The 21,548-nt window shown below is 39.6% G+C and overlaps 1 protein-coding gene across 1 annotated transcript in view; it reads left to right on the top strand.

The window, feature by feature from the left end:
- The window catches only part of ANAPC4 (anaphase promoting complex subunit 4), a 45,230-nt gene extending 33,148 nt beyond the window's left edge, over nucleotides 1-12,082 (top strand). The window contains exons 19-29 of the mRNA XM_068543138.1: nucleotides 1,874-1,930; nucleotides 2,264-2,320; nucleotides 4,193-4,286; nucleotides 7,593-7,690; nucleotides 8,258-8,319; nucleotides 8,402-8,440; nucleotides 8,537-8,638; nucleotides 9,450-9,524; nucleotides 10,446-10,619; nucleotides 11,259-11,382; nucleotides 11,747-12,082. Of these exons, the coding sequence (XP_068399239.1) occupies nucleotides 1,874-1,930; nucleotides 2,264-2,320; nucleotides 4,193-4,286; nucleotides 7,593-7,690; nucleotides 8,258-8,319; nucleotides 8,402-8,440; nucleotides 8,537-8,638; nucleotides 9,450-9,524; nucleotides 10,446-10,619; nucleotides 11,259-11,382; nucleotides 11,747-11,974 (1,110 nt within the window). The 3' untranslated portion in view covers nucleotides 11,975-12,082. The remainder of the gene's footprint in view (nucleotides 1-1,873; nucleotides 1,931-2,263; nucleotides 2,321-4,192; nucleotides 4,287-7,592; nucleotides 7,691-8,257; nucleotides 8,320-8,401; nucleotides 8,441-8,536; nucleotides 8,639-9,449; nucleotides 9,525-10,445; nucleotides 10,620-11,258; nucleotides 11,383-11,746) is intronic.
- The last annotated feature ends 9,466 nt before the right edge of the window (nucleotides 12,083-21,548 follow it).

Genomic DNA, 21,548 nt, shown 5'->3' with positions numbered 1-21,548 from the left:
AGGCCTGGGATCTCAGCATGCTCCCGGGTGCCCAAGTGGGCAGGGGAAAACTGGCCACGCTCCCTTCTGATCCTCTGTCCTCTCAATGGTCCCACAATTTCCCCCTTCGGGCATAGGATCCCTTCCCCTCCCCCAGCCGCCCCTCAGGGGCGCCAGTGCCATCCCGCCTCCACTTCTCCTGCCCCTCACCCCCCCCCCACCCCACATCCTACCTGGTTGCTGGGGGTTTCTCCCGTCCCCTTAGGTGTCCATGGTCCCCCACTGTGCCTGGTAGGTGCCCTACTTGTGCAGAGACAGAAATTCTGCGTCCTCCTAGTCTGCCATCTTGACTCCGCCCCCCTCCTAATATGTTAATATTGCCCTGGTTGAGCTCGGCTTTGCTGGTCATCTTGGTAGTCTTATGCTGTTATTAGTTAACAAGATGTTAGGCTGTAGACACAAGACAGATCTTAGTAAGCCTTTTTTTTAAAATTCGCGTGTTTGATATTTTTTTTATCTCACAGAATACCTTTATTATGGCTAAGTTTATTGTTTTCATGTTTGTATAAGATTTTGTAATCTATATAACATAGGGTGTTTGGATTCCTTACTTTAACTTCCTAAAATGTTAAATGCATTTTTTTTTTTTTTTTTATTTCTGAGATATACATTTTAAAGTAATAACTAGGATTATTACTTATAACATTATACCAGAACATATAAGATTTTTAGAAATTTCATGTAATGTCTGAAACATTTATATTAACATATTTCCATACATATTTCCATACAAATACAAATATAAGATTTTTAGAAATTTCATGTAATGTCTGAAACATTTATATTAACATATTTCCATACAAATAACCCAATGAAAGTTTAGTATTAGTTGTTTTGTTTGTTTTTTTTTTTTTATACTGCAGGTTCTTATTAGGCATCAATTTTATACACATCAGTGTATACATGTCAATCCCAATCGCCCTAAATGCATTTTTATTTTCTTTGGAAAGCTAGTACTTAGGTATTAGTACCTATGTTGAGGTCAGGCAAACACCAGTTTCTTTCTGACTCTAAGGATTGTGACAAGTAGCAATGGAACCTTCTTCTAGAAAAATCTTACAGAATAAGGCAAAATTCCCGCTTGGTTCCTGTAGCTCGCTCATCCTCACCCCTGCCCAAACTGTGTGATTCAGATAGATTAGGAAATTTTGAGTCTGAAAAAATAGAGAGCATTAAGATTAGCCTTGGTGGCCCAGATGAGTAAAAGATCACAGCTTTTATACGAAGTAGATCTTTTGTGCTGTGGATGACTGGCCTTGCAAACCAGAGACGTTCACCTTAGCTGTTTCTCTGACATCACTCTTAGCTTTCTTTGGGGAAATATAATATGTTAGTTGTTGGGAGAGCCCTCAATGTGTAATTTTTTGAGGGCTGAAGAACCGGGTTAGGGAGAAGGCAGGGTCATTGAAAGAAGCAGAGGGCCAACACTGAAGCGCTCTTGGGTTGCAGCCCTTAACTCACATTGAGGTTATTTATCTGGACTCACAACCCCCCACTCCCAAAGGAGGGACTCTACACACGTAGTCTTAGCATAAGGCATAAAATAATAAACAGCCTTAGGCCATAAAGAGTTCTGTAGCTATTGGCGTCGCTGATTGGAAAATGTGTTTAAAATATTTAATTACGTGCTTCTCAGAGCCCTAGGATTTCATATTTTCAGAGTTGCATAATCTCCTGAATTTCTGTTGACATTTTCTTTGAAGGAACTTTGCTTATTTGTCCCATAACTTTTAGTAGATAGTAAAAAAGTCACATTTATTATTACATAGAATTTAATTGGCAAGCTTTCTCTTATCTTAATTTGTTTTCTTTTTGTTCCTTTTGGTTTTGATAGATGACTCAAAAAGACATCACATTTGTTGCTGAATTTCTTACTGAACATTTCAATGAGGTGGGAAATTGGTATTTCTATAGTGCTTTTTAAAAAATAATCACAATAAACCGGGATAATGGTAAGAAGTAATCAAATTTAATCCAATTTAATTGAAGTTCTAAGCAATTATGTATGCTTTTTAAACTATTGAGCTAATTAATGGCAGTACTTATTTATTAAATATAAAGCATATAAATTGAACTTCTGTTTGTATGTGTGTGTTACTATATATAAAAGAGTAACTGCCACCAACAGCTTTCTTAAACAATAGAGTTTTTGGTTTAAATATATAAGATTTTTTTTTTCTTTAGTGAGTTGACTTAAGAATTAAACTATATTTATTCTTTCTAGGCTCCAGATCTTTATAATCGAAAAGGAAAATATTTTAACGTTGAAAAAGTTGGTCAGGTATGGGCTCTGGATTGAATCTAGCTACTAATTTTTTTATTTTTAAAACTTTAGCAGTGTTAGTCTTTATTATACAAAACTTTTTGAAAGTACTATAATGCCAAATTATATAGTAACCCTTTCCTTTTAGTAAAATCACCAAAGGGTAGCTTTAAACTTTTTCGTCTCAGAACCCTTTTACATTCTTAAAATTTTTGAAGACTCCAGAGAGCTTTTATGTGCACTGGATCTATCAATAGTAGATATTATTGGGTATTAGAAATTAAACAGAATAAAGAATTATTTATCTCTTAATTCATTTAAAAAGAACAAACCCACTTTCCATTACATGTTAATATAAATATTTTTAACGAAAAGTAGCTATACTTCACAAAACAAAATTAAGTAAAGAATGGCATTGTTTTATATGTTTGCAAATCTCCTTAATGTCTGGCTTAAGACAAGGCAGCTATATTCTCATATCTGCTTCTGCATTCGATCTATTGTGATGTGTTGTTTTGGTTAAGAAAGCCTGCTTTCACACAGGTGTGTAGTTGGAAAGGGTAAAGTATTTTAATAGCTTTTTAGATAACTGTGAATATTCTTTGATACTACACCAGATCCTGACAAGTGGTAGTATCTTAGGTTAGTTTCAGTATGGAATCTAAATTGCATCAGTGGACTTTTCATATTCTGATTCATTAAAATTCATTCATCTACCTTGCACTTTGGATGGATCTTTTACACTGTGCATGTGATTTTGCCGTATCATGTGTTGGTCATTTGGAAAATACTGATTCGCTGAATTACAGCGATCTTCCATACGCTGACGCCTTTCTTCATACAGTATCCAAAAGTCAGATTTTGTTAATGTCATTACCAATCTCATCAGACAATGTTTAACTACTGTGAGGTTGTCAAACACATAGTGGCAGATACAGGTTTTTCCAAAATTTTAAGTTTTGCTTGAATGTTTAAATTTTATCATTGGTAATAAATACTGTCAGTTGTTTTGCTTAAAGTGACAGGATCACTTTCTTTATTTTCAAGAACATATCTGCCAAACACCCAAGAATGAATAATCATAGTTTGTCTGCCAGTCGTTCTTTTGAGTGAAAATGGAATTCCATTAATAACAAAGAAGTGCCTGGCCTGACTCACAACTACATTTTCATAAATGCTTTCCCTCATGATAGCTGTCATACTTTGGTATGCAGCAAAAGTGCTTTATTCATACTTCCCAATTCAGTCAGTCAGAATATTAAAAAGATTTTGTTGAGATTTAATGAAATTAATCATTTTAATAGCCTCATTAGAGATTAGTGAAACTGTATGTGGCAAAAAGGAATATAGTGACTGCTAGTATGGTTTGGGGCCAGTACTTTGATTCTTGGTGACAGTGCCAGCAGTTTTCTCCACCTGTGCTTTTGACTCTCGTTGGCATTTTTGACAGGGCATTTCACTGTCATTACAGTGAAAAGGGCAAATAATATATTGATACTATTATAAAAATAGTAATGACCTCATGCGTCTCTGAAAGCATCTTGAAGACTCTCAGAGTTGCATGGATCACGCTTTGAGAACTACTGCCATAGATTAGACTGACAGTTGATACTTTTCAAATTAATTTATAAACTGACATATATAAGTTTAAAATGTGCTTCCTGAAAATAGAACATGAAATTTAACCTCAATAGTCTCTAAATCTATAGCATTCTAATGTTTGCAGTTCAGTTGCTTGGCATTTAGCAAATTTTGGTCATCTCACAGAATAATGCACTTTCAGAGGACTTGGCAGTAAAACAAAATAAGTAGAATAGTGTTAAATATAAACAATTTCGGAGCCTAATGCTTTGGTTTACAAAACTTAAATTTCTAATTCTGTACTTCTAGTACTTGAAAGACGAAGATGATGACCTTGTGTCACCCCCTAACACAGAAGGGAACCAGTGGTATGATTTTCTTCAAAACAGCAGCCACCTTAAAGGTATTTCATGAACCAACATGGATTTTGGCCACGTTTATATTTATTTGAGACCAGTACATCAGCAAGTGTACTTGCTGAATTCTTAATCTAAGTTCTTTAGATTTATCTTTTGTGTCCATTTTATTTGATTAGAGAAACAGTAAAATAATAACAGTGTATGACATTACCATGTTCAGAAACACTCTGATATTAACTGTGATGTAGTAAGATTGCTTAAGTATTGTCTGTTATAAAAAATATGTATAAAAAATAGGATATTGGGAAGAAAACTGTAGAGCCTATTAGTTAGAGAAGTCTATTTTGCCAGTAGCTTTTAAGAGCATATAATGCTTTTAACTCCTATAATGATGCATCACTGTATTCTTCTGTGGTTGTTTTTTTTTTTTTTTAATTTACTTGTTATGCCTTTCATTCTCTAGGATGTTGATTTGGTAAAACTTTATTTAGCCAACATTACTGGGAATGCAACACAAAATAGCAACCATTAAATATGTCGAAACGTCTCCATTTTAGATGAAAAGATTTTTAAAGCATCTGTTTCTTTGCTTTCTCAAAGAATAATCTGACCACAGTTTAGCTATTTCTTAGATCCTCGGGGTAATAGCCACATACATGTATTACCTCCTTTAATCTTCACAAGAACCTATGAGGTAGGTACTTGTTATCTTCATTTTACTAGTGAGGAAACTGAAGGTTAGAGAAGGCCCCAAGATGATACAAGGTGGTAAGCGATAGAGCTAGGATTCTGCTAACTTGAGAGCCTGAGTTTTTAACTGGACTCAGTAGTGACCTCTGCTCTGTGTGGTTGCTGTGTATCTGAATGAGTGAGTGAGTGGGGGGAGGCAGAGAAATCTCAGGCCCAGAACTTTGCTTACTGCTTGATTTAACCCTACAAGCCCAAATTCTTTGTCAGAGCAGGATGTATTTTACGTTGCTTGAGAGTCTTAAGATCAATTGAGGGAGATATATTGATGTAAGTTAGCTATTGAATGGAGGAGAAATAAAAGTACAGCTGACTCAGCTCATTTACCATATTTAATCAGGATGTCCAAGGAGTAAGGAAGGATGCCTGGGGAGGGCTGATGGCAGTGTACCAGCAGGGGTGGCACCTGGACCCTCTCACTGTTGGGCTAATATCCATCCTGGGGACTTCGGGCTAAAAACAGGTTCTACCCTTTTTTCTCCCCACATCTTCTATGGCTGAAGAGAAAGGCATAATCTTAGTTACAGGTCTCATGTTTAACTTCAGATTAACTCCATCTCTTAAACGCTTAAGAGTTTGCTAGTATGTGACTTTGGACAAGCTCATTAATCTCCCAGTTTCTTAGTCTAGTATGAAGTAATACCGACTGTCATTATGGAGCTATTAAGAAACCTTTAATGAAACTTCTTCCTAGCACTTTGCAAAAATCAAGTGCTAAATGCTTAGCACACGTAGCTTCCCAGGGGATGTGAGAGAGTTGGTGTTGTTACGTGGGTAAAGGTCGGTGTGCTGGAAGCTGGGCTGCCCGGGCTGAAGTCCTGCTCTGCCACTCCCTGGTGTGTAGCTGAGGGCACGTTGCCTGACCTCTTTGTGCCCCAGTTTTCTCTTCTGTAAAGTGAGGATGATCAGAGCGCCTCCCTCAGAAAGCTGTTGGGAAGATTAAACAAATTAATCTAGATGAAGCACTTAGGATAGTGCCTGGCACGTAGCATATAAGCAGGCAGTATGCATCTGAGCTGTTTTTACTGAAGACACTTGTGACACCAAAATGAGAGGCTTTTTTCCCTCCTGAGACCAATTCTGACACCAACTGGGTGTCCTACAGTTCGATTCTGACACTAACTCTGCAGAGTTACCACCAGACCCCACAGGGTTAGGGCTTAGTCCCACAAGACTGCCCCAACTTCAGAGTTCAGTCACAAGTACTGGGTCCCCAGGTTACCCACATTTCTGTTCCACTTGGCTACAAAGTTGGGGGTTCCCATACTTCAGTTTTAATAATTTGCTAAAATGGCTCACAAAACTCAGAAACACTTAACTTACATCTACCAGTTTATTATAAAGGATACCACTCTGGAATAGCCAAGTGGAAGAGATGCACGGGGCAAGGTATGGGGAGGCGCGTGGAGCTTCCATTCCCTCTCCAGGCGCACTGCCCTCCCAGCACCTTAATGCATGCATCGACCCAGAGGCCCTCTGCTCTGCCGTTTAGGGGCTTTATGGAGTTTTCATTATATAGGGGTTAGGGGCCATTGGTGACGGGACTCACGCTAGCTTCTCTCCCCTACCCGCAGGTTGAGGAAGGGGCTGAAAGTTCCAAGCTTCTAATCAAGGCTTGGTCTTTATGGAGACCAGCCCCCATCCTGAAGCTATCTCAGGGCCTCATTAAAACAGAGTATGCTCCTGTCATCCTTATCACTCAGGAAATTCCAAGAGTTTTAAGGAGCTCTGGGCCAGGAACTGGGGACAAAGACCAAATATCTCTCTGATACCACAGCATCTGTCACCTGTTGGGAGCTTAAAATGTTAACACGATTAAAGCTCCTTTTATCCAGCATAGCTGGGACATGAGGTGCTGTGAGGGAGGCCTGCAGAGCACAGTGGAAGAGGGTGGGCTTGGGAGTTGGACCTGGGCTTGATTGAGAGGTCTAGCTTCCTAGTCATTCTCACACTGGGCAATTGCCTACACCTCCTAAGCCTCATTTTTTTTTTTAATCAGTAAAATAAAGAGTATGATGCTTAATATATACAGCTATTGTAAACAATAGAAACAATAGGTATAAAAAGAACCTAGCATACTTGGTGTCACTAAATGACAAATTATATATTACTTTCTACTGATAAAGTAGTCTTTTCTAAAGTAAAGAGCTTATTTTCATAGCACCAGTTTCTTGTCTCCTGTTCTTGTTTTCACTATCACACTCTTCCAAAACAAGTGCTGTTGTTATACCATGGTGGTGAAGAAGAGAGAAAAATGAACTTATTTCATTGTATGTCTTATGGTTCCCAAATCACCCCTTTCTTCTTATAGCCAGCAGAAGCATACTGTTGGATTTTGGTGGGAAAAATAAAATATAGAATAACAAGCTTCAAGGACTCAGCTTGTAGTGAGTGTGGTGGCTTTCCGTGGACTGGCAGCAGGGGATGGTGCAAGGCAGGAGGCCACGGTCGTTTCTAGTGAGCTCGTGCCAAGGCGTAATGAAGTGGCCAGGGAGAATTCCAGCGTCAGATAAGCTGTGTGGGCTGGCTCTAGCAGTAGATTAGTTTCTCCTAGTTATCTAGTTTGTTACAGCTTTTTATTTTTTGTTTTTGTTTCAAACCAGAAAGTCCTTTGCTGTTTCCTTATTATCCTCGAAAATCATTGCATTTTGTGAAAAGGCGGATGGAGAATGTTATTGATCAGTGCTTGCAAAAGCCAGCAGTAAGTTTGAAAGAAACGCTTGTTTTTGTGTAGGAGCAAGAATATCCACAATATGTGGCTCACTTATGTAAATGATCGTAGTTATTAAGATGAACCATATCAAAATGCTGATATTCAACTATTTTTGACTAACAAAAATGGCAGTTTCATATGGTTCACTCTAATATTTCCTCTTATTGTTGCTTCCTTACATAAATTAAAAAATAAATACATGGTTATTGAACGTGTTGATGTCCTTTAGTATTTTATTTGTGCCCAGAACAAACTTATTATAAAAGGTCTTAGTTACAGAGCTGATGTGTCTGTTAACTACCGAATGATGGATGATTGATGCTATGAGACTAGAAGAGGTGGTTTCTAACCTGCCGTCACTTATCTCCAGGGTCCTTTTCAGCTCAGAACTTTCTCTCTTCCTTACTGTCATGACTGTCATTAAAGTTTCTTGCATGAAGGTTGGTGATATAGATGATTTTGCACTAGACTTAAACAGTGACGATCAGTCACTTTCTGTGAGTATTTATTTTTGTGTATGTACATGCTTTAATTATATTTTTAAATCTTATTTAGGATGTGATTGGAAAATCAATGAATCAAGCAATATGTATTCCATTATATACAGATGCTAGAAGGTAATTCTGTTTACCTTTTTGGGTGGTATAATTCAGCAGCCAATTAAAATTTTTCTTACTTTTTTTTTTTCTTTTGTTTTAGTGAGGACTCCACACGTAGATTGTTCAAATTCCCTTTTCTGTAAGTGTCTCTCCCCTATCTCATGTGAATAATACAGTTTTGTTCTATGCATTGGTAGCTAAATAATCATGTTTTGACATTAATTTTTTTCCTTAGGTGGAATAATAAAACCTCAAATCTGCATTATCTTCTTTTTACTATTTTAGAAGATTCACTTTATAAAATGTGCATCTTAAGGAGACATACTGATATTTCCCAGTAAGTATTAATCTGAAGTTTGAACCAAGGAGATAAGATTTTATTATTTTTAATCATAAAACATACCGCTTCCCTTCCGTACATTTCAGGTTTTAGTTAAGCTGCCTTATGACTTTAGGCTTGCTAACTTAACTGTTCTGGTCTTTGTTTTCACATTTTTAAGGTGGTAATGCCAAATTAGGAAGCTATATGATCCCTTTTAATTCTAGATTATTTAATTTTGTATTGGTATATAGCTGTTACGTGTAGGATATTTTTAGGGTTAGGAAAAATATAACAACAGAATAGTCAGGATTATATCTCATCAACTTGTGGAAGTTCAAAATTATATTTTGGCATCCTTATAGAAAGGATTTTTACCTCAGGTTAAGTATGCCTTTCATTAACAAGAAGCCTTGCATATAGAGACTTCTTTTGAGAATGCAAATAAAAGTTTTGAAAAATAAATAATATTCAGAATGTCACTAGGATCTTAAATGATTTTAAATCTAAACCTGAGGGAAATTTTTTGAAACCAAGATGTAGCCCGAGAGAAATAATTTGGTTGTCCCAAACATCCTTATTTTATAAGGAATCTTGCTACTTTGGTGACTATAAGATTTTAAACTAAGTTGTAGTTTTGATGTTAGTTTTATCTGTCAGGGGTTTAAATCAGTTATCAGTATTCTAGAGTGAGTGTAATAGTATTTTGGTCTGGGGTTTGGTGATTAGGTAAATGTACTAACAATCATGTTCTTTCAAGCATATATAGATTATTGCCTATCCAAGTTGTTCTACAAAGTCTCTTCCCCACCCCCTTTCTTTCTTGAAGATCTGTAAGTAATGGACTAATTGCTATTAAATTTGGGAGCTTCACATATGCCACAACTGAAAAAGTGAGAAGAAGGTAAATCTTGAATCTTGTTTGAGTGAGATGTATATAGAATAAATACAATTATAGGAATATGGTTAGACTCAGTTACAGTGATGATATTCTTAGAAGGCCTTCGTCATTTGCAACTTAGGGGGCTGGGTTGGTTATGTATTTTGTACTTAGAGGATGATTTGACTTACAGTGAAAGGAACCTTACTGGCCTGCAGGAATTTTTATAGTGTGCTTTCCTACAATTAATACTTCTGAGCTCTTTGTCCACTAAGAAAGTAATGTGGTTCCAGGGGGCAGATGGCTGAAGGTCTTCTTATGACCAGCAGGGGTGTGAGGTGGTATCCTTCTCACTGGGGTGGGATTTTCTTAGGGCACAAAGGGTAAGAATACTTGATGTCATCCTGAGGCTTTTGCAAGAGAAAGAACTGACACTAATCCTAAACCAACCTTTTTCTTACTCTTTTCCTTACATAAACAAAGTTCTTTATGATAATGTCTTTGAAGTTGTGTCTTTTCATATGTAAATCTTATTTTTACTTTTCATTCTAGTTAACTCTGTTTATTATATATATGTATATATGTATATATATACACACACACACACACATATGTATATACATGGTGTCATTCATGGAATCTCCACAGGCTTAAGGCCTGACCATTGATGTCAAGAGTTTTCTGGAGCTGTGAACCAAGTTCACAGGTTTTTTTTTTTTCATGATTATCTATTTTCAGGGCCTAGTTATATTTGTGAGTAATCAGTGCAGCAGGTAACTGTGACTTTAGTGTAAACTAATGATATATTTTAAATGTTACTGTATAGAATGTCACTTGATATTTTCATTGTCAGTTTTCTGCTTGGTACCAGTATAATGTTATATATACAGTATTTTCTCAGTCATGATAACATCTTTGATATAACAAAACTTATTTTAATTCTAGCACCTACAGTTGTTTAGATGCACAGTTTTATGATGATGAAACTGTCACAGTAGTTCTTAAAGACACTGTAGGACGTGAAGGAAGAGATAGACTCTTGGTCCAGTTGCCGTTGTCTTTAGTGTATAACAGTGAAGATTCTGCAGAATATCAATTCACTGGGTCTTACTCTACAAGGTAACTTACATTAGTAAGATTGTCTTTCTGATAGAACATTTAAATGTTTTTTTAATGTATATTGTACATTCTGGTTCTTTAGGTATGATAGATAAATAAAGTCAGCTGAGCAGAAATGCTCCTATTTTTTTACTGAAAAAATACTGGCTTCAACAGCTCTTCTGTCAAGAATTATTTGCTGGAACAAGGTGGGGAATTATTTGGTGTGGAGAATGGAACTTCTGTTTTCAAGGATAGCATGAACCCCAGTTTGTAGTAGAATTATTTTAGATTTGCCTTTAGTATTTTCCTTTCAGAATTAGGACCTCAGTAGCCACATAGAGGTTCAAGGTCAGTTCCAAGAGATGGCTTTAGATTGAGATTTAAATAAGCAGATCTCTAATTTTTAAAATGAGTCCATTTGCTTACCTTGAAAGTGAATCAAAAACCTTACTAAGGTTTCTGCCTTAGAAAGGTATTCTGCCTATTTGGAAATGCAGTTTTTTCATAGAATATAGTATCACAGCTTTTTTATACAGTAGCTGGTAGAATTATATTGGAAATGGGAATATTGGTAGAAATCAAACCCTGATACCACCCCTAGTAAACCAGGGGGAACAGCCCCATTTCACTCCTGGGTTGGTTTTCTTCCCTCTCTAGGCTAGATGAGCAGCGTAGCGCTATTCCCACCCGTACCATGCACTTTGAGAAGCACTGGAGATTACTGGAAAGTATGAAAGCACAGTATGTTGCTGGGAATGGTTTTCGCAAAGTGTCCTGTGTGGTAAGTATTAAATTGTTGCAAAGAGTAACAGAAGCAACAGGATCTCAGTCCTCTCAGTGCAGACATTTAGTGATGTCAAGCTTTTATTGATTATGAGCATGTAGTGGCCTTAGCTCTTTGGTTCTCTTGTTCTGAGAAAGCTTACTAAGTAATTAATAACAATTTTAGATTTTAGTAATCTTGAAATTGTATGTGGAGATCCTTTTATACAAAATGAAAGCTGAGTTTAGGGATTTTGTTGTAAATTGATGGGAAAATAACTTTCCTATAAAACCACTTTTTTCAGATTTCTGATTTCTACTTTTTTATACATAATGTATTAGTTAAGCCATTTTAAAAGTTCTTTATTTGGCCTTTTCTTTAGTTAAGCTCGAATCTCCGTCATGTGAGAGTATTTGAAATGGACATAGACGATGAATGGGAGCTTGATGAGTCTTCAGATGAAGAGGAGGAGGCCAGTAATAAGCCTGTAAAAATAAAGGAAGAAGTATTGTCTGAGTCGGAAGCAGAGAACCAGCAAGCTGGCACTGCTGCTTTAGCTCCAGAGATGGTCATTAAAGTAGAAAAACTTGACCCTGAGCTAGACTCATGATCTAGCTTGCCATTATTTTGTATGTTCTCTTGTCAGAAAGGACACAGATGATGATCGAAGATGTGTTGGACCACTTAATTTTCTTTGTGAAATAAACAGTAAATTTTATTTTTTTTTATTCTGCGTCATCTTCTTTTAGTGGTGTAGCCACTGTGATAGATTTTCTTTTCACCAAGATTTCTTTTTAATACTGTGTGCAGAACTAGTGTTAAAGAAAATATAAATTGAATGTGAGGAAAGAGTTTAGTCTTTTCTGTCAAAAGGTAGGTATCAGGAATCATTCCTGTGTCAGGAAGAAATTACGTTTAGTCATTCATCACTGGAAGTTTTGATGCATTTAGTATTTTTAAAACGCAGACAACATTTATTCCTGTTTTTCCATCTTCCTCTTCTAGTTCATTTTAGATCTCCAGAATGCTTTCAAAATTATGTATTTATACTGATTTACTGTAATCCTAAATAAGCCAAGAGATGGGTACTATCTTTATGATTTAAATAGCAAAAACATTGCTTGACACCTGCATGATTATCTTTTCTCACTGTTACTTTATTTGAGCTCTGAATTCTTTGAATCACCAGTGTTTAGAAGTGTATTTTTCCTCTGTTTAGAATTGGTCAAGGACATATGTGGCTGGCTGTGTGGTTGGTTCCTTGGGAACATGAGAAATAGGGATCAGCTAAACATAATTTAGCATTAGTGCAAATGAGCGCTTGTTGATTTCCTAATGCTCATTCCTAAAGTAGAATGGTACTGTCATGTGACTTTCAAAGTTTCCATTTCATATATGAATTCTTTTTTTTTTTTTTTTGTCTGTGTTGGGTCTTCGTTGCTGTGTGTGGGCTTTCTCTAGTTGCGGCGAGCGGGGGCTACTCTTCATTGCGGAGTGCAGACTTCTCATTGTGGTGGCTTCTCTTGTTGCAGAGCACGGGCTCTAGGTGTGCGGGCTTCAGTAGTTGTGGCGCACAGCCTTAGTTGCTCCGTGGCATGTGGGTTCTTCCTGGACCAGGGCTCAAACCCATGTCCGCATTGGCAGGCGGATTCCTAACCACTGCGCCACCAGGGAAGTCCTATGTGAATTCTAATATCAGTTCACTGGGAAGTAAAAGAATCACTTTTGAAAGCTTTAAATATCTTTAGGCAGCAACATATACTATAACCAGGTAAGTGGGTAACTGCAAGATTGCTGTGTCATTTGTCTGTTTCTTTAATAGGGATCTGTTGTACTTTGATTTTAGGTATGTCACACTTAAGATTCTCGAGGTACCTCAGTTGGACTGATCTTTGTTGGCTTCGAAGGGAAAACTGAAGAGAATCCACTGTTGTTTGCATAAGCTTGGAGATAAGAACTCTCTTCAGGAAACCAACCATGCTAGCCGTCAGCCTTGCACTTAACAGTCCTTAAATACGATTAATATACAGTTTACATAAATGTTTGTTAATGGTTGGTCAGTGTTGATGGCATAGTGCAGAATGCCTTGAATTAACTTCTGTCAGCAAGAAAGGTGAACTGTCAGATGACATTACAGAGAAAGTACAGGTTGTAGGTATGTGGAGCAAATTAGGGTGAATGCGTTGCACAGATATACCACATAACATTTAAATAACTTTGATGGATTTTAGGGACAAATAATTACAGATTGTTCTTAGAATGAATTACAGTCTCAAAATAAGCAGCCAGTTCTTTGTTAGACTAATCTGTCTCATGTGACTTCATTAAATTTATGAAGATTTTTTGATATGTGAATATTTGCTTTCTATGGTTCCAGCATAGGGATAGATTGAAACTGGGACTCCTAGACTCTGCCCTTATCTTGAGCCAGGGATCAGAAATAGTTCTATTGATGTACTAGCTGTCCCTTAACATTGAGTTAAATTAATAATGTGAATCACTCCTACATGCACCCAGTGTTCATAGCAGGAGTGTGTACAATAGCCAAGACATGGAAGCAACCTAAGCTTCCAACAGATGAATGAATAAAGAATATGTATGATACACACACACACACACACAGTGGAATATTACTCAGCCATAAAAAGAATGAAATATTGCCATTTACAGCAACATGGATGGACCTAGAGAATATCATAGTAAGTGAAGTAAGACAGAGAAAGACAAACATTATATGATATCGCTTATATGTGGAATCTAAAAAATAATACAAATGAATTTATTTATAAAACAGACTCACAGACACAGAAAACAAACTTATGGTTACCAAAGGGAAAGCAGGGGAGGGATAAATTAGGAGTATGGGATTAACAGATAACATACTACTATATATAAAATGTGAAACAAAGACTTACTATATAGCACAGGGAACTATATTCAATATCTTGTAATATTCAATATCTTGTAATAAAGGAAAAGAATATGAAAAAATATATATATAACTGAATCACTTTGCTGTACACCAGTAACAAAATATTGTTAATCAATTATACTTCAATTTAAAAAAATGTGAATCATTCCTAATTATAGGAGTATAGTTTTTTCATTAATGCTTTTAATGTGTATGATAAATCACCTATTTCAGAACTGGGTTTGTATTATATCAAAGTGAAAAAGTTTAAACTGATACCTGCATGTATCTTTTGTATGTTTTAATAAGTATAAAACAATTTTCTGTTTATCATTGTATTTTTTTTTTTTGAAATGGACCTCAGGTTATTTCTCTTTTTTATTTATTTATTTATTTTTTGGGCTGTGTTGGGTCTTCGTTTCTGTGCGAGGGCTTTCTCTAGTTGTGGCAAGCGGGGGCCACTCTTCATCGCGGTGCGCGGGCCTCTCACTGTCGTGGCCTCTCTTGTTGCGGAGCACAGGCTCCAGACGCGCAGGCTCAGTAACTGTGGCTCACGGGCCCAGTCGCTCCGAGGCATGTGGGATCCTCCCAGACCAGGGCTCGAACCCGTGTCCCCTGCATTGGCAGGCAGACTCTCAACCACTGCGCCACCTGGGAAGCCCTATCATTGTATTTTTAGATATGTGCTGTCATTTCCACATCATTAGAAATTTTGCTTTTAATATTTAGAAGCAATCTGATCATTATAGATTATCACTTTATTTCTAGTATATTTAGCAGCACATGCTGAATTTGAGTTTTGAATTTAGTGAATGACAAGTAAGGTGTGGGGACGTGAGCACCCTGGCCCGTGGGACTCCACCAGTTACTGGCTGTGTGCGGAACTCTGGGCCCTGACCTTTGTACAGTGGGCATAAGTGAGAACCTGTCCCAGGTGTGAGGACTAATGAGGGCTCAGTAGAGCATTGTGGTTGGCATGTAGGAGACACCTGATAGATTAGCACTTCTTAGTATAGTATTCTGTGCTGCTCTTTTCTGTGTTAAATTGTGTTAGTGTTTTAGAAATTTAAATAGCCTTTTTTTTTTTTCTCCATCAGACTTATTGGACTGTGACAATAGTCTTTTTAAGTCTCTGGGTTTCTTTTTTTTTTCGTTTTATTGTTGACTTTTTTCCAAAATAAAAATTTTACTCTCTAAAAGATGCTAGAACATGTTTTATTCAGAGCATTTGAATATAAATGTGAAGAAAACTCTTAGCGTATAGCCTGAGTTTATGATGCCATAACTAGAGGAGTCTGTATATGTCTGAATTAATCTAAGTTTCCATTCTTGAGGAGGCCCAGCAAGCAGACGTCTGCTCAAAACTTCTAGAGGATGCTATACCTGAAATTATGGTTTGCATGATTTCGCCAGGGGCAAATCAGTTTCTTTGGCATCTCTTGAAGTTGTGACAATTATCTATAGACTGTTTGCATTTATTAGAATCCATGTTTGACTGTGCGTGTCATCTTTGGTTCTCACTGAGCCGGAGGGAGATGGTACCTAGGATTACACAAAGTCAAGGTCACAAAAACCTTATAATGTGAGAGGAAGATATTAATATTTAGATAATATTAGAGCAGAAAATAGTATTTGAACTCTTAGGAGGAATATTCAGATCAGAGGTTCTCAATTGTTGAAGGGTTAGTGCTAAGAAGTGAATTGTTAATATGGTAGATAATCAATGTTTTTCACTTTCTGAGTGAACTAGAACAGGATTTCCCATGAAGCACAGGCCACCACATAAAAATCACCTGGGCCAGTGATTTAAAATGCAAATTTATGGGTGCTTCCACAGGCCTGCTCAGTCAGAATGTGAAGGTGGGGCCCAGGTCTGCATTTTTAACCAACTCACCTGATCTTATGCCCACCGAGGGTAAGAACCAGTATTCTCCACAGAAGCTTTTTTTTTTTAGTAATTAGGTATTTAGTATTTTGTTGTTGTTGTTGTAAGGTTAAAAGCTGCTCCCTAAGAGATATGGGAACATATGTATATGTATAACTGATTCACTTTGTTATAAAGCAGAAACTAGCACACCATTGTAAAGCAATTATACTCCAATAAAGATGTTTAAAATAAATAAATAAATAATAAAGCTGCTCCCTTCGATGCATTGAAAATTGATGTATTTTTTTTCTCTAAAAATAACCCTCACTGGTGATGAATTTCACATGCAAGGTGCTCACACTTCCATTAAGTCTATTTAGATGGCGGTGGACCTAATTGTACCCCAACTCTCTACGTACTACAGCATGTATAAATGAATCCCTTAAGGCCACATTTCAGCCCTAGGAAGGTCTGGTTCAGCCAAGTAATAGATGCTGAGTTGGGTCTCTGTGGGCCATGTGAGTTGGTAATAGTCCATTTCAGTTCATAAATGTCACCTTTCCTGAGGTGTGTACAGTCAGACTGAAGTCAGTGCCTCTGGACGTGAAGCGTGCTGTGTGGTTACCGCTGTACCGATGATAAAACTGTCCCATGACATGACTTAATGACGCTGTGTTTACCGGCTTGATAGATGTTTTAAACGTTTAAGCAAGGAGATAAATCTGTAGTTCATGCCTCCTGCCTCTGACTTCCGATGTTGTCATATTCCCTCAACCAGACTGGATTCCTGATTCCGGTTGCAGAGGGAACATTCTTATTTTAAATTTCCCCACTGTTCAGACGATAAAACTGGGTATTTAGGAGCCCAGCTAGATGTGATTGTCAACATTTTAAGTGACGCTGCACAACTTTCTAACATTGATAACAGCTTCCCATTTTCCTTTCCACCACTTATTTTGTCCTGCCCAATTCTTGCACGAAGGCATGTGAAGGATTTTTTAAAAGATTTGGTTTGCTCTCTTGGGGTGCAAAGTCAAGATCTCCGCCGGGTGGCAGAATGTGGATAGCCAAGGGGCCAGGGCTATTGTTCTGGGTGCCATTTTCTCCCTGCTGCAGGAGGAACCATCAAGGGAGACTTGGAAAGAGTGACCCACGTGGCAGGAGGAGACCCAGGTAACTGGCTAACGGAAGCCCAGTCAGGAGAGCAGTCAGCCGTGTGAAATGCTGCCAAGAAGTGGAGAAAGGGTGTGGTGGAGGATTGGCTGTTACCTCTGAAAAGCTGAAAGTTGGTGGTGGTTGCTTTTCAAATAACCCTCAGTCTCCTTAACATCTTCTCCAAGGCTCTTCAGGCTCTGCCGCTGCACTCTCCCGTCATCTCGGGGCTCTTCCCCCAGCTCACGTGGGCTTTCTTTCTGCTTTTCTTGAATGAACCAAATTCTTTCCTACTCCAGAGCTTTGGGATATGCCCTTTGCTAGGGATGTTGTTTCCTAATCCGTCACAAAGTTAATTCACACTTATTCTTAATTTCTTAGCTCAGTGTCTCTTCCTCAGAGGAGCCTACTATGCTTTTAGGAGTCTCTCTTACCCCTTCCCTTCATATCAGTTGTCACAATTTTGTAGTTATATATTAATTTGGTGCTTAGTATTTTATTGTCTAAATTAAATTATAAACCCTGTAGCATCAGAGTATATGTCCATTTTGCTTGCCTGTCTATACTCAGTATCTGGTATAGTGCCTGGCACATAGTAGGTGCTCAAAATATACTCGATTCAATTATCAAAATATACAGCAAAAGGGACACTGGTTTGAAATATGATAAATTATCCTGAAATCTTAACAACATTGCAGTGTATTGAATTTTTTCACAAATGGGCTGTATTACAAAATTTACAAACCGATTGTTTGACACTCAGATTAGATTTCTCTATAGAAAAACTGTCATTGTTGGTCCCAGTCTGCACCTACTGAAAATAACAATTATAGATCTGCAAGCTCACCTCTCTCCAAATGTCAGCCTTGATTTCCGAATCAGGATTCCCAGTTTTCAGCCTTCACATAATTTTTAAGGCTTTCATTCTTGTGAATTTAGGATAGAGATGATGTATTTAGAAAAATGATTTTTAGTATTAAAAAAAAAGTGGTGACCCTGACAGGAAGTGTTTCAGAGGAGTGCTGGCAGCAGAAGCCCTGTTTGAGTGGGTGTGAAATAGATGTGAAGTGAGCAAGTGGAGACCACAGAAGTAGGCAAGTCTTGAAGAATTTTGCTGCAAGAGGGGAGAGGAATGGAGTGGTGGCCAGAGGGAGACATGGCATCAGGGCTCTTTAAAAAATATGGCTGCTGTGAAGGCATATTTCTACAACCATAGGAGTAATCCACGAAAGGGGGAGAAACTGACCATTCTAGAGAAGGGGTGGGGGGAATATGTGAGAGCGAAACCCTCGAGAAGGCAAAGAGCTGAGGCCCATTGGTCGGCAGAAGTATCTGTCTTGGGTTGGAGCACGGTGTTCCTTGCACGCACGCTCACAGGAGTGTGTGGGGACAGTTGCTGGTGGGTGGTGGAACTGTGGGTAGTACAACAATTTCCCCCAAGAGGTAAGGTCTCAGCAGACAGAGATGAGGAGAGGAGATGTGTGAAATCGTTGACCGCCAATGGGAAAGTGAATTTTGCTGAGGAAGTGTTAGCATTGAGGGTCTGCTGGAGATTTGTGGCATAAATTCAAAAAGAGCCCAATTAATGGAATCATTTTCTCCCACTGCTCAGGCGTCGGGTGGATTAGGTGGCACGTTGGGTTTAATCTGGGTTGGGGTTTTGTCAGACCGCTGCGACAAGGCAGAGAGGGATGAGGGGCTTCGAGAAGGTAGTAACGCTGTGACAGGGCCAGTGGGTCAGAAGGTGGAGGGTCATGGGGTTTTGGAACCAGAAGGCCGGGGAGACAGGCGGCGGCCAGAGGGGCCGTTTGCAGCGAGCGGTACAGAGGTGGTGGAGCTGATGAGGACAAGGGGAACTGTGGCCATGGTGCCTGCCATTGGGAAGGGGGAAATCACTGGGGGTCAGTAGGTCAAGAATTGAGTGTCCGGGGTTTTTGGATGGCTCATCCATGTGGCTGTTCAAGCTGAGAAAAGGAGATGGCAGCATCCGGGTGGAGAAGGTTACCGTGCGTTGGGTGCTGAGGTCACCAGGGCAGGAGGAGGATGAGGTGACAGCTGTGAGTGGAACGGGAGGGAAAGGAAAAGCTGCCTGTGCTTCCAAGGCTCCCGGGCTTGGAGAGGCCCAGAGGCGGGTCCGCGACTTACGTAAGGTCGCTGAGGAAGTCGTGAGGCAGGAAGTCAAGCCCACGCGGGCTGAGGCGGGGCCGGGCTCCTAAGCCCCACGCCGACTGCCCGAGAGGAGCTCGAAGCAGAACCCAGGGTTGTAGAGGACCCGGTGCAGGATGAGAATACAACGCCGGCTTGTGAGCACTGCAGTGTTTTCCAGTCCTGTATCAGCCGTAGATTGGCACTTCCACCATCTGGGAGATTAAAAGATTAAAGACCGGCATGGAGGTGGAGGTGAGTTCTGATTTTTAAAGCTGGACTCAGCAGCTCCCCCTGCTGGCTCTGGGGCGTGGTTGTTCACGGTTGCTCTCCTGCCTGATCCTGTCTTGAGTGAAGGCCTTTCTCGGAGACAGTTGTGGGTGGACAGGAGGCGGCCTGGTGTGATGGCCCAGGACAGCGGGCCGGAGTGAGCCTGCTCGGAGGCCCGGGGCGGGGCCCAGGAGGGGCGGGAGCTGAAGCATCTGTCTGTCTCCCAGCGTGGGGCGCGGTTCAGGGCCTCCCCCGGGGTTGGGCGCTCTCCTGGGTCGGAAGCATCCCTCAGAGGGGAGCTGCTCTGGCTGTTTGGGGAACCAGGTAGTTCCCAGGACCCTACTAGGTAGCACTGAGCTTCAGCGGGCTGCTTAGCAGGCCCAGGAGGGCCTAGACCCAGCTGGCCCTGGGAACCTCGGCATCTGCCAAATTGCACGCGAAAATCCCGCGTGCTCGGGGCCGTGGACATTCTGGGGCCAGGCCAGGCCAGACCTGAGGCTGGTTGTGATCAGAGGCTGGTTGTGAGGCAGGTTGTGTCTCTCTGCACCTGCCGCCACCCATCCCCCTCCTCCTGGTCTGCGTTTGGCTTTTCAGTGTTCTCCTATGCAGAAGTCTGTCATGGAAGAGGAGTTGTGCGGGGAGAGCCTGCACGGTGCTTTGTATCCATTATCCCACATAGTTCTCTGAACAGCTCTGCAACAAAGGCATTGCTCTCCTTAGTTTACAGAAAAGAAAAACGTTCAGAGAGGTTCCATGTGTCCCAATCACACAACTAGTCGGTGGCAGGGCCAGGATGCGAAACAGATGATCTGACCCCAGCTAGTAATAATCGCTACAACAACTGAGTACTTAATAAGAGCCGGGCACCATTCCAAGCACATCCCATGAATAATTCATTTAAGCCTCACTCCAGTCCTACAAGGTAAGTGCTATTATTAGCATCATCCTCATTTCACAGATGAAGAAACTGAGGCACAGGCTAAGTTTTCTTACTTTGTTCATGGGAATTACACGGACAGCAGGGGTGAGGTGGGGATGTCTGGTGCAGCACCCTTGCTTTTTTTTTTTTTAATCTCTTTATTGGAGTATAATTGCTTTACAGTGTTGTGTTAGTTTCTATTGTATAACAAAGTGAATCAGCTATACGTATACATATATCCCCATATCTCCTCCCTCTTGAGTCTCCCTCCCACCCTCCCTATCCCACCCCTCTAGGTGGTCACAGAGCACCGACCTGATCTCCCTGTGCTATGAGGCTGCTTCCCATTAGCTATCTATTTTACATTTGGTAGTGTATATATGTCAATGCCGCTCTCTCACTTCGTCCCAGCTTACCCTTCCCCATCCCCGTGTCCTCAAGTCCATTTTCTACGTCTGTGTCTTTATTCCTATCCTGCCCCTAGGGTCATCAGAACCATTTTTTTTTTTAAGATTCCATATGTATGTGTTAGCATACAGTATTTGTTTTTCTCTTTCTGACTTACTTCACTCTATATGACAGACTCTAGGTCCATCCGCCTCACTACAAATATCTCAATTTCACTTCTTTTTATGGCTGAGTAATATTCCATTGTATATATGTGCCACATCTTCTTTATCCATTCATCTGTCGATGGACACTTAGTTTGCTTCCATGTCCTGGCTATTGTAAATAGTGCTGCAATGAACATTGTGGTACATGACTCTTTTTGAATTATGGTTTTCTCATGGTATATGCCCAGTAGTGGGATTGCTGGGTCATATGGTAGTTTTATTTTTAGTTTTTTAAGGAACCTCCATACTGTTCTCCATAGTGGCTGTATCAATTTACATTCCCACCAACAGTGTAGGAGGGTTTCC

Source organism: Eschrichtius robustus, chromosome 4 (assembly GCF_028021215.1).
Source record: "Eschrichtius robustus isolate mEscRob2 chromosome 4, mEscRob2.pri, whole genome shotgun sequence".
Taxonomy (NCBI): Eukaryota; Metazoa; Chordata; class Mammalia; order Artiodactyla; family Eschrichtiidae; genus Eschrichtius; species Eschrichtius robustus.
This window is presented reverse-complemented; position numbering and strand designations above follow the sequence as displayed.